We start from the raw sequence: 16,507 nt of genomic DNA on the forward strand, positions 1-16,507 counted from the left end.
ATTTTTAAAATTGGCTTTTAATTTTTAAAGAGTAAGAAGTCAGAAAAAATGTCACTGAAGAAACTTTGTTTCACAAGGAGATGGCAGTCCCTATGGCAAGTTTTAGACTTTGGAGATAGAAGATACCCTTTTCATTAGAGAACAATTGGTCAACTTTTTACTTTAAATGGAATGTAAGTTGCATTTTAGCAAATTTTCTTATCAGGTAAACTAAGGAATTAATTCTGTGCTGATGCCATTGCCTTGGTGAAACTGCAGGCATTCATTTTTGAAAGGCTTGCTGTCCTCATCTGCCCAGACCCTTATACCTCTGGGATCACGATTTTGTAGGGAATTGAGTAGAATGGGTAAACATGAGGAATCAAGCCTGAGGCTTCATGGAGCCAACCAGGAAAATGGAAAAGAGCTGAGGACAAGCAAGAGGTGAAATGAGCTGGTACAAATGGTTTGCTGTGTGGGTTGGAAGAAGCAACAAATACCTTCCCTAAAAAAGTAATAATAATCTGTTGGTATAACTTATTATTATGACCAACACCAATTGAGCGAGGCTGTGTCTGTTTTGATTTGCTTGTACATTTTTTACTTGTACATTTTTTTAAATTGAGTTTTAAATTGGGACTCTGTATGAAATCCATTTTTTATGTTGTCTGACAGCTGTCCTATATATGTTGTCGTCTGATGTCTATCTTAAATTTGGATTGCTGTGCACGGAGCAGCTCTACACACCAGCTGTACTGACCTATAGATGGTAGTGCTCATGATGGCTGCATGTAGCAAGAATGAGAGCAGAAAGCAGGAGAGGGAGGAAAGCCTGAAAGCTGAGAAAACATACAACATTTTGATGTGTTGTTTTTTCATGTAGCAGTTGAGGGGGAGCTGTTTACAGTTTGGCAGACGGTCATGTTTTCAACATCTGATCTGTTGGCATCAGAAAAAGGATACAAATGTACATTATTCATGCAAAAGGCCTATGCAGTTATTTTATGGCGACTTACTAAAGGTCTTGAAACCTGACTTGTGTGCACTGTTACCTAGCAACATGTTATAAAGTCACTGGGGGAGTGAGATGTATCTGTAATTTTGTATGTGTGCATATTTGGATAAAAATGTACTGCCAGTCACCAAGTTTACTACACAAGAAGAGCAATGTTAAAAGGAAAGGAATTTCTTTTCTCCTGAGATTTATATTGTGTTATATACATTTAGCTCATGCTTTCCTCCATACAGTATGCATAAATTTAGAGTAGAAGTAATTCTCTTCTAGGAAGTTGGCTAAGTATTAGCTGCATTTTTTTGACTGCTTACTGTGCTGAACCAAGCTTCTTTGAGTGATTTCTTTATTACGACACTCTCTTGTTAGGTGCATCACATCTTCAATTACTCGCCCTACCTTTTCCATGATATAAATCTTTTGACATCTCAAATTGTATATGCCAATTGTAACAGCCAACACAGATTTGTCGAGACCAAATTATGTCAAAACAATCTAATTTTCTTCTCTGACAGGCCTTGTGGCTAAGAAAGAAACAGTAGATAGATATATAGACTTTTAGAATTTGGCATTTATTCTTGTTGAATATTGATGGTTTAAATGAACATTTATTTTTGCTTGCCAATGTTTATTGCATCTCTTCTTCTTGGTTGGTGTCAGTTTGTATGCCTCCAGTTTCATGGGAAACCTCAGGGACTGTTGGCTTTAATTTCTCTGCAGTTTCAGCCTCTTTTTCCAAATGTGTGACTCAGAAAAGTGCTTGTGTCCCTTCAGACCTAAGAGTTACAGTTTCCAGAAGTTTAACTGGTGCGCCTAGGCTGAAAGACAGTATAAATTGGTGTTTATTAATGATTATGATTTTAAAAATCTCAGTAAGCGTGTGTGTAAACTTGACTCTATTATTTCTGATTCTGCAATGCAGTACATTTTCTAGCCTAGATGAAGTGGGTATGAGATGGCTGGAAAACAGTACATTGAAAGTAGTTAACAGAAGAGTCACATTCGAAATAGATCTGTGAAAAATGTGCAACTATTCAACAAACAGTTGCACAAATACAAACCCAGGAACAGCTAGCTAGGTAACAGTTCTGTGGGAAAGGAGCAGGAGTTAATAATGTCATAGTGGTGCTAAAAAGGCAGTTATTATAGTGGGATGTATACAGAGAGAAACAGCCTCAAAGAAGGGGAAACAATCCTGCTCTTAGTCCTTATGAAGTCCAAGAGTTTGCCACTATAGTTTATGAAGAGTGTGGACGATTGGAAAGACTTCAGAGGAGAGCATCAAAAATGACCTGAGATTTAGAAAACGTGTCCAGTGAGGATGTATACAAGGGAGTGAGGTTGTGAGGCCTATAGAGAAGGCTAAGGAGAGTCATAAATAAGCCTTTAATGCATTAAAGAGTTTGTCTTGGGGAGAAGGAAATAATCTGTTGATGATTCGTCATAATTATGACAAAAAATAGTGGGCTTACATTGCTGTAGGGTTTGAGTCAGCACTAGGAAAATCTTTACAAAAGTTGAGGTAGTTAAAACTCTATGATAGTGTGGCTGGAGAGATTGTGGCATGTCTGCCACTGGAGAATTTTAAAAACAGGTTGGATAACTACCTGTCAGATATGGGTGATCACATACTAGGCAGTAGGATGGGCTAGATCTGTGTGTGTGTATCTCAGTCAGTGGACCATAGAGCATTAGAAGCAGTTGGAAGAAATTTCATCTGAACATAAACAAGCAGCAAGATGTAGAGAAGCAAAGTGGGGAAAAAAATTCACAGATGGTCAAAGTTAGACCTGATTTTGAGTGGGCCAGAAACGAATTGTGATGACACTGCTCAAAATGGCCTCCGAAATTTTTTCAGAAAGGCTTAGGGGAGCTTATGTTTAAAGAGATTGAGAAATATTGCTGTGGGTGACCTTTTGAGATCCCTTCAGCCCTTGTTATGTGCCATTGCTTGCCGGAAAGATTTTCAGTTACATGTTTTATGAAATAAAGCGTAACACAAATCACCAAATGTAAATCTAAAAATAAGAACAAATCTTGATCCCCCCCCCCCCCCCCCCCCCCGATTTTATTCTCTAGGTCCTAGTTTAAGGTAGGAGATTCTTTTATGTTCACAAGAAATTCAAAGGGTTCTCTGAAATTTTATTTAAAATTTGAAAGGGTTATTGTTTGTAATGACAATTATCAGATTAGTCTTAACATAGAAGAATATTTAAGCATGGGCAAGTTTTTACCTTCAAATTTTCCCCCTTTTATTTCAGTAGGACTGCTTGTATGCTTGAAGTTGCCCGACTGCTTTGCTGGATCAGTGCTTTGCCAGAATGTTTTCTTCCCGAAGTCTCTTAATTCCATGTTGAAACTTTGTAACTGCATTCATATCTTAATTTGCAGAGCATTTGCTTTTCCTGTTTCAAAGATTTCAGTGGCACATGTTATACAACACATCTCTTTAAATACCGATGTCCTTCCACCTACTTCCAAGACTGGTTTTCTTTTGTAATAAAAAATGGCTTTCACAGTGATCCACATTACAATGGCCAGTGTACTCTAGTGAAGTTATTACTGTGCCTGTGTTATCTGCTGCAGTTACTTTTCATAACATTCAGAAATAAATAAATCCCATCAAAATGAATGTGATTCTTGCACTATTGATCTCAAAGGAATTCTGTGTGGAAACAGTAATTGTAAGGCACACTTCATTGCTGGCCTCTCTCTGCAACTTCCCTGTGTTCACCAAGTGCTTTATTCTAGAAAGCATGTCTCTTATCTTGTGGTGGTGTATATTATCAAGTGTGCCCTGCTTCTGCAGTTCTTTTTATGTTCCCCAAGTTACTCGCATGAAAAACTTGTAAAATAGAGAGGAGGAAGGAGAGATAACATGCTGAGGGCTTGGCTGGCCCTGTTAAACAAATGAGAAACTATGTTTTCTCACAGTTTAAGTCATATCTGCTGTCACTATTCTGTGAGGAGTAGAATCTTTATTTTGGAAAATAATGCCACCATGGAGTTTTGGTGACTATCCAAAGTACTTGGACTTTGCATATTTTATTAGCTGGTTCCATTAATGGAATAATGAAGTAGTAAATCATCAGACAGCTACATACAAAATATTAATGGGTAAGCTAAGTAATCACTTAGATTCTTTGTTCTGTTTGGTTCTTAAAAATTACTGCATTCCTTAAAGGTAACACAAGTAATTTGAAATGTTTTAGATTTGCCATTGACAATACTGAACTGACTGGCTTTAACTCTTCAAAGAGCTATTTTTAATAGAATAAAAGCATGTTTAATTAAATTGTCATAATTGATGCATTTGTGTAGTGAGTTCCAAAGAAAAGACCATGCTGCCTATATTTAGGATTCATAGTTGATGCCAGAATGTAAAATTTCAATTAGAATATGTAAGCGCATAGGACTGGCAATTATTGAGCTATATCCTTAATTTAAAAATACTGTGAATTCCATAATGCTGCTGTCAGTGTAAATACCCCAGTGTCATCAAGATCTCTCTTTGAAGTGTCTCTCCAGATTCACAATTTCCATATAAATCTTTAATTTAAAATAAAACTGAAAAGGGGCAATAGCGCAGCTAATTAGGACTTGGGCAAATAAAAGCTTTTACTAATCTTTGCCACTGATAAATCACCGCCATTATAATCTCTTTTTAGCAATTGCTAGTCTTACATCCACAATTTCCGACCATCCTTAAAGGCATACGCTGGCATGTTTCACACCTTGAAGGAATATGTAGAACTTAGCAAGATAAAGCTGTGTAGACTCTGTTCTAGTCCAGTCATTTAAAATGCAGGATAACAAACTACTTTTTTATGTACCCAGCCGAATACAGCTTAAAAGAAGACATGAATATGATTCTGGACCAGTGCTGTGCTTACGATTTAATACAATATTTTAATATCTGCACAAACTGTTAGAGTACAAGACTAGTCTCTTTTGCTTCCTTATTACACCATTACTCTGGGCGGAAGTCCTAGCTCATAAGCCTTTCTGTCACATCTATCCGAAAGGGGAATTGGAGACATTGTTAGTTCAATCATCTCTGATTGTTTTGGGTTTTGTTTTCTTAAACAAATATAAAGGTCAGTCTGGTGGTGTTTCTCTCCTTCTCTGTTTCTGTTCCTTTGTAGAGAAAAGAAATATCTCTACTACTAACAGTTATTTCCTATCAGCCACAAATTTCCCTTTGCTCCTTTCACTCTCCTCCTTTTTTCTCCAGCTTCCCCAGAATTTTGCCTATTCTACTGTTATTTTTATCTGGAAAGGAGATGATGGTCTTGGCATCATCCTTGTTTAGGAAGTGGGACTTTGGAAAGGTAACAGATATCTTGGGGCATGGAGGGATGTGTCATCCTACAGGTGCCTTAGCAATTTGCCTGATTCCTCCATTCTCCTTGGACTAGAACAATGTGAAATTTTGAAGGGACAGTAGCAGGACTGGTCATTCTCCAGTGCTGTGTCTCATTTTGCTTGACTACAGCTCCTCAAATACAAATCAGAATCATAGCATGGTTTGGGTAGGAAGGGACTCTAAAGATCATTTGGTTCTGTGCCCCCTGCCATGGGCAGAAGCACTTTCTACTAGGCCAGGTAGCAGCTTTAGAGAAGATTGGGATAGTTAGCATGTCTTTCCTTAATCTCTGCTTACATATTTTCAACATACTTAAGCAAGATTGTTTGAAAGACCTCATATTCTAAGTGGTCTCTGGAAGCCCAGAGGTGGCAAGTCTTGGCATCATCATACTTCTCATGATTGTTTATTCCGCCATTCCACTGTTTTGTTAAAAAGAAATGTTGTAATGCTGAGTGCCCTTGAGTAAGAAGTTGGGTTTTTATCAATAGTTCCCATCCTCTTCCTTGTAGCCCTATAGGTTAGTTTATTTGGCTGAGAGCAGAGTAGAGAGCTTTGAAAATGAAATGTAATAGTGTTAGAACTCCCAGGAGGCTTAGGAAGCATGATGTGCTCTGGGACAGATTAATACGCCAGGGCAGAAGGCACTAAAAAGAAATGAGGGACCATCTAGGCTACCAGTAGAACAGTATTTCTCCTTTTGGGCCACTTACAGTGTAGACAGCCTCTATGTTTAATAAGCTGGACATAATTTATCAGCCCAATTGGATTTTAGTCTGGAGATTCTCCAAGTGGTTCCAATTGGATAGATTTTTCTTGCAAAGCAGTTAGCTCACCAGAGGCCTCTATTGCAGTGTTTGTACTCCTTACTCAGTTCTTGAATGTCAGCAAATATAAGCCCTAGTCTCCATGCAAGAATGCCAATGCCTACCTGCATTGAGCAAATTTCTATTTCAATTACTAGAGCAAAACCAGTAGAAGACTCGAGTCATATCCTTTATTAACCATTGCTGCCTTCTGAATTATGGTGCTCAGTGTCAGGGGAATGTGTCTTCCAAATACTGCAGAACTGATCTGTCAGAGGTCCTTGGTTTCTTTTAACTGCCACAACTCACAACTTACCATGTGCAATGGAAGGCTCTCTGTATTATTCAGATGCTTAAGACCAGTTCAATATGTAGTGCCTTTTGGAATATATCTTCACTTTTCCCTCAGCCATGACTGGCCCGCTCAGTCTCATCTTTGTAGCTGTAGTCAGGCATCACTTGTAAAATAATATGATGGTGCAGCAGTGTACTGTGGCACTTTCATCGCAGTTCCTTTCGACCCAGACTCTGTAGATGCTTTTTCTTGTGGCCTCTTTTGTGGCAGCATTTTTGTTGTGGATTCTTTCTCATGTTTGCTCAGACAGATGGATGGAATGGTGACCAACTCTTTGCCACTTGTGACTTGTAACACTGAGCTTGGCTTGAAATAATCAGCCCATTTTTCCTCTTTCAATTATAAACACTTTGAGCATTTAGAAGTCCTCGTAAATCGACTGATGCAGTTAGCAGCTTCTATCAGAGTGTTTCAGATTAGTGGCAGATGCCCAAAGCTTTTCTTGTGGCATTTGGCAGGTTGAGGAAAGTGTTATAACTTTCATCATCCACTTTTGCTACATGGCTCAAATTATTCCAGTTGCCAGGAAGATAAAAATCAGCAGTCTGGAATCTTCTTTGATCTGGGTTTTGGTTTTTTTTCCTGGATATGGAGTAGAATGGAACAAATGGAGTATTATCAACTCTGCTTGAGAGATTGCTGCCTGTTGGTTGCATTTGCTGGGTGGGTTGGGGTTTTTTTTGCTCATTGTATATTTCAAAATTAAATTGCTGGGGTTTTTGGACTCAGTCTGCAGGCAACACATCCTTCAGTCTGCTCTCATTGCAATTCAGAATGAATGTAAATTAAATACAAATGAAATATATGTATGTGTATCTATTTTTGTATGTAGATAGAAGATGTTATTCCTTCTGGGGAGTAATAATATTGTCATTCAAATATACTTTAATAGACCTAAACATCATGTTTTTAATCCTTGTCTAGTTCTAATTTTTAAAAGATTCCTCAATCATAGGTTTGGTTTTGGTTTTTTTTTTTTAAAACCCCTCTAGCCTCAGTCAACATTTATTTCCCTTATTTGCAATGTTTTTTCTTACATCTGTTTACTGTTCTCTCTAATATGACTAGTGGATGCATCATAGCTGCTATTTCCCATGTGTTAGCAATTTTGCCTGTAAATATGGATCCAAGATGGGACAGAAGCAAAAGTGGTGGGGATTTTTGGTGGTTTGGGGATTTTTTTCTCCTCTAGTTTTAATGTATGGATCTAATAGGCTGGATAACCTCTTCCATTTTTTATTTGCCTTTCTATTTAGGCTTCATTTACGTTGGAAATAACTTTAGTATATTTCAAGAAGGAGTAAAAACCCCATTAATTGAAGGAAAAGTCCCATGAATTGAAGCAATTGGGTTGAAAGTGACCCAATAGTTGTCTGATTTTATTTGGGTTTGTTTTCTGGGAGAAGAAAAATGAGGTAAATAACTCATCTGTTTTTGTGTCTACAATTAGAGTGTTTGATTTATGGCAAGTGTGGTCAGTTCATAAAGTGTGCTGTCAGTTAATTAAAGAAATAAAAGCCTACTTCTTTCCTCATTTATTAATTCTATCATCTGTTCAAAGCACAGCAGCTAGAGTAGGCAGAACCAGTAACATGGGCAAGAACAATAGTCTGGGCTTCTTTTCCCCCTCATGTAATACTGCCAAATGCACATCTTCAGGACCTCCTCTGGACTGTAGGACCCTGACTATTTTTTATATTTCTTACAGGCGATGTCTTGTAGACACACAGGGACAAACTGAGTATACAGATCTCATGAAAAGCCCATTTAAATTACATCTGATGTTGTACTGGTAATTTGTTGTCAACATAGTTTTAGCATTGGTATCCCAAGTGGCAGCTCAGAAGTGTGAGGAAGCAGTGGCTTACAGCAGCGTGTGGAGAGCTAATAGAGCAGCAGGAGGAGAGCCAATGTGTGGGGCAGGGAGAAAAAGGAAAGTGAGACATAGGAAAGGAGGGAAACTTGCTGGATGCCCCCTTCAAGTTATTCTGGGTGTGTTTAAACTCTGATGTGACCTACGTTGAAGTTTTGGTTGTCTGAGCTATGAGAACTTGGCTTCATCTCAGTAGAGTTTGAGAGTACCCTTGGGATAAAGAGCATAGAGCACTTGACATCTGCCCTTGGATTGGGTCAAATTGGCTGCTGAGTTTAGGCTTGGTGATAGAAGGGTTTAATAAATGCTGATTTCTTCCAAAAGTGCCCACTTTGATCCTCCTTCTTGTGGTAGAGGAATCCATAAGGCATCTGCCACTGCATACTCTAGAGCCTGACTCTGAAAAAGGTTCCTAGTTTAAGGCTGTGATATTATATGTATTCTGTTACAGTGATTCTATTTGCATGTGGATGTTTTTTAGTTGTTCTTAACCTGGCTTATAATGGACCCATGGTTGCAGTCTTACACTGATCTGTGTATGTTCAAGGCCAGGTTGGACAGGGCCTTGAGCAACCTGGTCTAATGGGAGGTCTCCCTCTCTCCATGGCAGGGGAGTTGGAACTAGATAATCTTAAGGTCCTTTCCTACCCAAACTATTCTGTGATTATGTGTGAGTTTAATATCACCTCTGTATTTTGAATGGTAAAAGTGTATGCTGACCTGGTCTATAGTGCTTCCTCTACCTGGTTCATTTTCTGCCCTGATTCATGGGCAAAAACATAGCTGGCTTCACAGGTTAATGATTGTTCTTAGCGGGTTGTCTCTACCTCTTTACTCAGATTCATGTTTCTTTTGTTTTCTGGGAAATTTTGAATTAATAACTTATTGAATAAATTCAGACGGTTTATTTCTTTTTCCTCCAGGTTTTTTGAACATTCAGGCAGAATGCTATCAGTTGCACTCAGCTCCTGGTGGAGGTATTTTTCATATCAGTGGCAGCTAGAATAGAATGTTTTAAAAGAGAAGGAAGTGTGGCGTAGAAAGTTTGGATCTTTTTGGGTTTTTTTGGTGACCATTAATCACCCCAGGTCAAACCTTAGAATAGACTGAGCCAGAAAGACGTAGAAAGATGTAGGCCTGGATAAAGAAGATAGATAGAATTTTTCTGTAAGTACCTTGGTAATGTTAAGATCAGTTTGAGAGCCTTAACCTGTATTTTGATGAATTATAGCATGTTTTAATGTTTCATATTTCAGATTTTGCTCTTTTTTTTTTTTTTTTAAAAAAGGGGGAAAGCAATTTCTAATACTGGTAAAAGTGCTTATAGGTCATATTAAAAATTACACATATAAGGTTTGGAGTAGTGAATAGCACCAATGTGTATGTTAATGCTGCTTATGTATACGCTGTTCATATCACTTGCTTTAATCTTGTTCTTCGGTAATGGCTTGCCAACCAATAAGGAAGGAGAAAACTCAAAAAAGCCTGCAATATAAACTGAAAAGATGTAAGCGTTGTGCTACAGGATAATGCAGAGGATTGTCTTGTGGAAGGAGGAAAATATGTGGAAGAGATAGTGGGGTAATAAATGGTGGGAGAGCTTAGATGGCTAACAGAATGGGGATGATGCTCTATCAGAATTGTGGAGACAGAGGTTTAGAGAGGTGAGAAACATGTAAACTCACTGCAGTTTGGGGCACTGAACAAGTCATCTGCTGTGCATTACTGGGAATTTAAGGTGAAATTTTGAACAAGAAAAAGGCACTAAGAAGGAAGGAAATATCTCTTAATGGTCAAACATAAAGAATTAGAAGGAGAACTGCTGAAAAATAGTTCAACTTCTTTAGCCTCCTGTTTGTCGTGCAGTCTGCCTGTGAATTTATATTGCTTGGGTTTGGAGATATTTTTTAAGAAGCATTCTTGGTTTTATCCCTTCAACCAAACACTATGCAAAGGATCCACCGCTGTCAAAGGGTATTGGAAAGACCGTTCAAGAAGAAGATTGTTTAGTGAGTAGGTTTTAAGTAGCTCCAAGGTCTCTGTGCCCTTCTCTAAGGTTATGCAGCTGCTTACATGGAGTGATTGAAAGGATTATTTTAAACTTGCTCTCTTTTATGGATGTAGAACCTGGAACACTGCTCTAATAGCATCTTCTGGTGCAGAGCCGTCTTCCCAAAATCTCTCTGCTCTCTTTCTTAACAAATACCAACTTTTAGGACCTAAGAATTTGCTGTCTTTTCCTTTTTTCCTCTCCTTCCTAGCTTTCTACTGTTCATTCCTTGCCTCTCTTCCATGCTCTAAGAGCTCAATATGTAGTACCCATGAGCTTTAAGAAATTTGCCCTTGCGTGACATGATGTTGTAAGCTTCCATCAAGCCTATAGAAGACGTACAAACCAATGACCAGGGGAATGCTTTTAGGAGGCATAGGGACAAAAAAGTAAGAGGAGAACGATGGTTTCTTGAGCTTTGGTACATGCAGGTTTTGTGTTTCAAAATTGTCCCTTTGTTCAAAAGGTTCAGAAGTTTGTTTATCTCTTGAAGTATCTTTGGATACTGTTTGACATGCTTGCTTCCACTGCCTGCTCTAGCATTTCTCACGTTACAGTTTCTTCCTGTTACTAGCTGCTCTATGATGATATATTACATACCTTGTTAAGTCTCACTTGTTTCCTTCTCTTGACAGCTGCAAATCAAAAAGAGCCCTTGACTCCTAAATTTAAAGTGAAAGAGGAGCCTACAGATGAAGAAGCTCCAAGTTCAGCCTTGTCTCAGTCCAGCTATGTGTTCAGCCAGGAACCTGAAGCCTCAGCTCCAAACATCCCTGAGGAGAAACTCAAACCACAGGAAGCACAGGCAAATGTAATGAGGCAGGACATGTCAGTCAAGGCAGCATCTGAGCTCCTCATGAAGCTCTCAGGTAGATATTTAATTTAATCATATTCAACTTCTCAGTTTCTTTTTCATGTATGCTCTCAAGCTTACCTTGCAGAAGGAATATTTAGCTTTAGTAGCAAGTGAAGGAACAATAGAAAAGGTCTGTCTGCACAGGTTCATATACGTATGACACCTCAGTTTGGTCTGTTGCCATAGTATCTAATTATCTGTGCTCTGGTTTTCAAATTAATGACTATGGAATAAGTCAAAAGAAATGATGCCTTAAAGCTTTTAGATGTTGTCATTTTTTAAATGTACCAAAACATGTTAATATCAATTTATTCACATCTTTCATTAACATCATAAGACTGTGTGTCTGTAGTGAACTGTATCTGATACAGCTTTATAAAGGATGACTTTCAAAGCCTTTTCTTTTTTTCTGACAGTATCTTGTACTCAAAACTATAAGATACACAGTTAAAAATATAATGCAAACTGAGCCAGATTTCTGGTGTTAGGGAGACCACTTGAACTTGCCTACTTTGCCTTAGTGATACATCCTTTCGCCAGACAAGTATGCATGTGTATACACATATGTACTGGTACAGCTGGAGGGAGTAAAATAAAAATATATGTACTGCTAATTATGCTTTGTCCAACTGTCAGAATCAAGGTTTAACTTTAAGGGAAAGTGGAAGGGTTGATTTCTCTCTACTGGGAACAGGTTAAGTGAGTGACAAAAAGGCTTTGAAGTTCTAATAAACTTGAATTTTTAGGAACGAGATGTGAAACTCACTCTGGGAGGATGGATTTCGTACTTCCTCACCTAAACTGGATCAGTTAGTTTTTAAGTCTTCTCCAAAACTTGACATACTTATTTTTTTTAAGCATGCCAAAGTCATGCAAGAGGTGCCAGTGGAAATGTTTAGTAACTTTACAAGTTTGGTAACTCCTGAGAACCCTGCCAAACCTATCTGAAATTATTTGGCTTGATTGAATGCTTTCAACATTGACCTTGAGATCAAATGTGTACCTGAAAGACTTTAACTGACTAGGATTTCCCCCATAAATTCTAACATGTCATTAATTCACTCCTGTTCATACCTGCACACTTTAATTTTCAAAAGAATTTAAATCATTGATAGGCAAGCAGTTTGTGTGAATGGTGCAAAAAGGTACAAAAGTTAATCAGAGCAGAAGTTTCCTAATTTTTTGCAGAGTCCCAAATACTAAACGTTTGGTTATTGACATAGCGCACTGTTGCTACTTGTAACTGGTTTGAGAATGGTGTTCTGATAACAGAACTTTGTAGCCTAATGAATGTTAACCTGTGACTTTATTTTTCCTGGTGCATATAAATTTATGTATCTATTTTCATAAAGAAAGAGCTCCATAACTCAAGTACTTCAGAGACAATAGGGTTCTTGATTGTAAATCTTTAATTCAGCACTAGCAGGCTGTGTTTAAATAGTTTTATTGCAGGCTATTATGTTAGAATATTTGTGCCTTAAATATCTGTTTATATGAATGAAGTCTGGCATATATAAAATCTTGGTCAAAGTCTTTGGTCACTTCTGTTGGGAACTCCCAGTCTTTAAAGGTTGTAGTAAGAAATGCACTAGTTTAACATTTCTCTTATGATTTCTTTGTGATTGAGCAGTTTTTGCTGATAGTGGTCTTTTTGATTGATCCATAGATGAGAAAGTAAACCATTACTCTCGGATTTATTCAAACGGTATTGCTGCAGTTGGTGTTCCTGAATCAGCCAGTGGGTGGGGTTACACAAAGTTTATCACACTGTTTTCAACTTGCACTTTCCTGAATTCCCATCTAAGTCAAAAACTGCGAAGGAGGGAAACACTAAGATACAGTTTAATGTAGGAAAAACAGAAGAGGAATATCTCAGCTCAGTAGCCACTTCAGTGGTTTTTTTTTAATGTTTACTTTATCTGGTAGAATGCTCAGATAACTGTTGACTTCCCAGCTTATCTGAAGCAATTCTGCGTTCTGGTTTTGGTCATTTAGAACTTAAACAATTAAGCCACTTCTTCAGAATAAAGTGAAAACAAGAACAAACTTCCTTCTTTTTCCTGGTACTGGAATGAGGGGAAAAAAAAAAAAAAAAAGGAGAGGAATGAGTATGTCTGGGTGTTTTACTGTCTGTAGGAGATCTTCAGTCAAGTGCCCTTATTAGATTTGATATATAATTAGGTTAAGTCAGGTCCTTCCAGGCTCTCTATATTCTTGGTAAAGACTGAATGGATTGCATCCTTGCTTTGTTGTTTTCAGTTTCTTCTGTATTATACTAATTACCAAACCCTGTAGTGCATACAAATTCAGCAGGGGATTTCTGACCCTTCATAGTATTTTGCTTTCCATGTTCCTGACATATATGCTTCTGTTATCCCCTAAGCAGTAATATTGCTGATTGTTGCAGCCTCTTGGGATTTAGGCATAGACCTTGCTGTCTCCTTTCATGTAAAAGATACACTGCTTTATATTTTTCACTGGGAAATCTCTTTTCCCAAACAGAGATGCTCAGCTCTTAGCTGAGCTTGTACAGTGTAGTGGAAGGCCTTTCCAGCTCTAGAGTCTAGTGTGGGCTGGTGCATATTGTAGGAGAGACTTACTGCAAACCACCAGCTCCTATAATGGAAGGATTTGTCAGCCACTCAGAAGCTATTCTAAAGCTCAGAAAATGTGGAAGAATGAACATCATTTACTGTAATAGAACATTAACAGAACATTTACTAGTTGTCTTTGTAGAGGTAGATGTACAGAACCTTATCTGGAGATGCTGTGCCTTTCTATACCAGTTTTTTCTCTACTGTGTCCACTTGGATTCAAATCTTCTACCTCACAGTTCACAAACTTGATACCTAGTCACTTGATACCTACTCGCACTTCTTCCAAAGGGTTATTCAAACTAAGAAGGCTAATGTCTCCTGGGTGTATCTAGGTAGAACCCATTTCCATCCAGATAGTCAAAACAAAACTTCCTAACAACTGATCTGGAATTTAAAAATAAATGCCCATTTTGAAGAAATGGGTCTTTGGGGGTTAACAGGCAAAGTTTGAGCTTCAGTGCAGACTTTCAACCTACATTTTCGAGAACATGAAACGACTGCCATTATTTATATCAATGTACAAAGGTGAACTGTGAATTCTGTCCATTACTAAGTCTTGACTGAGTCTAGATTGAAAGGTAAGCTAACAGATTTGAGGAGGTAGTGGAGGGGGGCAAATCACTCTCATCTCTGTTTGGAAGGGGGCCATCCCTGCAAGATTTTAAATTCCTACTAGATGTTGCACAAAATCACTTACAGGAAATAGAAGTAATGTATTTAAAATACACCTGAACTGGTTTTCTGCATTCTTACTAGTTCTCTTTCATGGAAAAGCTAATTTACTTGTCAAAATGTTGAAATAAGTGGTGTATCTGGTCAGTCTTATACACTCAATCTTATAAATAGAAAGGTAGGTTTCAGAGGAGACTGAAATTTAAAATAAACGTTTGCATTTACATGCTAAGGTATAAGTCTAAAAACTTATCTTTCTGTTGAAATAATCATGCTGCTAATATGTTTTGGGCATGTATTATCTTCCAGAAGCATACAGTGTTCCCCCTTGTCCAAAAATAAATGCATAGCTGAAGGTGTATCAAATCTATTCCAGGTACTAGCATTTTGTAAGTAGTCTTTTACCCTAGTGCCTTGAACTGTGACATTAGCATGTCCCTGCCTTTCCTAGAAGTGTTACCTGAATCACATTTGCCTTTATTTCAGCTGTATCTTATTTGTCATCATCTTGCATTTCTATAGTAACACAGGTTGTTTTCCTAGTCTCTTTTTTTTTTCTGCTGGATCAATTCCCCATGTATTGCACGTATCCTTGTTATCACTAACAAATGCATTACCTTTGTACTATTCAGTTCCTTTGGATTTTTTGTACTTTCATCCTTGGGACACACTGTGCTTCTTGTAATACACCAATTGCCCAGTACCAACAGTGTGTTATAATTTTGGGTTATCAGCAGTTGCAGTTAACTCATACTTAATTTTTGTGCCAAGATCATGAAGTACTTGTTGCATTCAGTTGATTCCAAAAGAATTCTTAATCAACTCCATTTATTATCACCTTAATATTGTCACAATTATATGACAATTCCTCTTTCAGCACATATGGTTATTGTGGGAGATTTGGAGGTTTTTCCCTGCTTTTTTTGGTTAAGTCTTTATCCACTTGAAAATGTTTATGCTGATTTCCCATTTTGTGCCTTGCAGTTAATTTTTTTGACACTATATCTTACATTTAACTGAAACCACATGGATTAGAACTGTTTTAAAAGAGGAAGAAAAAGAAAAAAAAAGAATGATAGTACAATTCTAGCATATTTCGGAGGCCCAAACACCTCCCATTCCAAAAATGGCACATCGTGCATAAGGGTACAGTGAGGTGAAGGACTATCTGAGAAGGCTTTAAATTAGCTCATACCAAAACCAGTCCAGTCACAGCAGCACAGACTTGCAGAGGAACTCAGTAACTATAAGTTTAAAAAGTTTGCTAACTAGGAGTGCTATCTATGTTTGTGTGGCTGGAGAGCTGGTGTCAGATTTGCCTCGTTTTAAGGCTTGGGTTGCTTTATGCTTGGCTGTCATCAGCAACGTAAATCGACAACAAAAACGAGTCCATGGCTAGTAAGCTATTATTCGTAGCAGTCATAAAATCTTTCCAGGTTTAGTGGGTTGAGTTGGCAGTCTTTTGATTCATTGTTACTATGGTGAAGAAAAAGAACATTACTGCATTCTTTGGGTGAGATGGGGAGAGAGAAACTAACCTTGCTGTATATTTCTTTTTCATAACTTTGTGGACTGTTCTGGGAAGCACTTTTGTGGAGGTAGGCTGCTGTCTTTGGAGTTTGCTGTTGTCAGGACCTTGTAAGAGTCTCAGTACCTAGATTGCAGGGGAGCTGTCAAGAGTGCTCTCATCCCTGCTTAGAGAGCCTTGATAATGGGCAGAAGAGTGAAAATACAGGGAAGTTTTTTGTTCGTTGCTCTCTAAATAGCTCATTAGAAAGCTCTGGGCAGCAGCAGGTGCCTCTGTAGAAGCCCAGAAAAGAAAGTGGGGAAATGTATGACCCAAAATAAGACTCGATGGGAATTAGAGAGATGGCAAGCCATAGCAAGTCACATCACCAGATTACATCCTGCTACTAGCCAGGTGTTTTTTGTTGGGTGTTT

At 38.1% G+C, this 16,507-nt stretch overlaps 1 protein-coding gene across 8 annotated transcripts in view; it reads left to right on the top strand.

Annotated features, from left to right (window-relative positions):
* ZNF827 (zinc finger protein 827) overlaps positions 1 to 16,507 on the top strand; it is a 103,309-nt gene that overhangs the window by 42,684 nt on the left and 44,118 nt on the right. For 7 of the 8 annotated variants that reach the window (XR_003992328.1, XR_003992329.1, XM_030492742.1 and 4 more), the window contains exon 5: positions 11,077 to 11,310. The exons of the other annotated variant lie outside the window; for it this stretch is intronic. Coding sequence is in view for 5 of the 7 variants with exons in the window: in XM_030492742.1 (XP_030348602.1) it covers positions 11,077 to 11,310 (234 nt within the window). In the remaining 2 variants the exon portion in view is untranslated. The remainder of the gene's footprint in view (positions 1 to 11,076; positions 11,311 to 16,507) is intronic. 8 annotated transcript variants of the gene reach the window in all.

Source organism: Strigops habroptila, chromosome 7, assembly GCF_004027225.2.
Source record: "Strigops habroptila isolate Jane chromosome 7, bStrHab1.2.pri, whole genome shotgun sequence".
In the NCBI taxonomy this organism is placed as follows: domain Eukaryota; kingdom Metazoa; phylum Chordata; class Aves; order Psittaciformes; family Psittacidae; genus Strigops; species Strigops habroptila.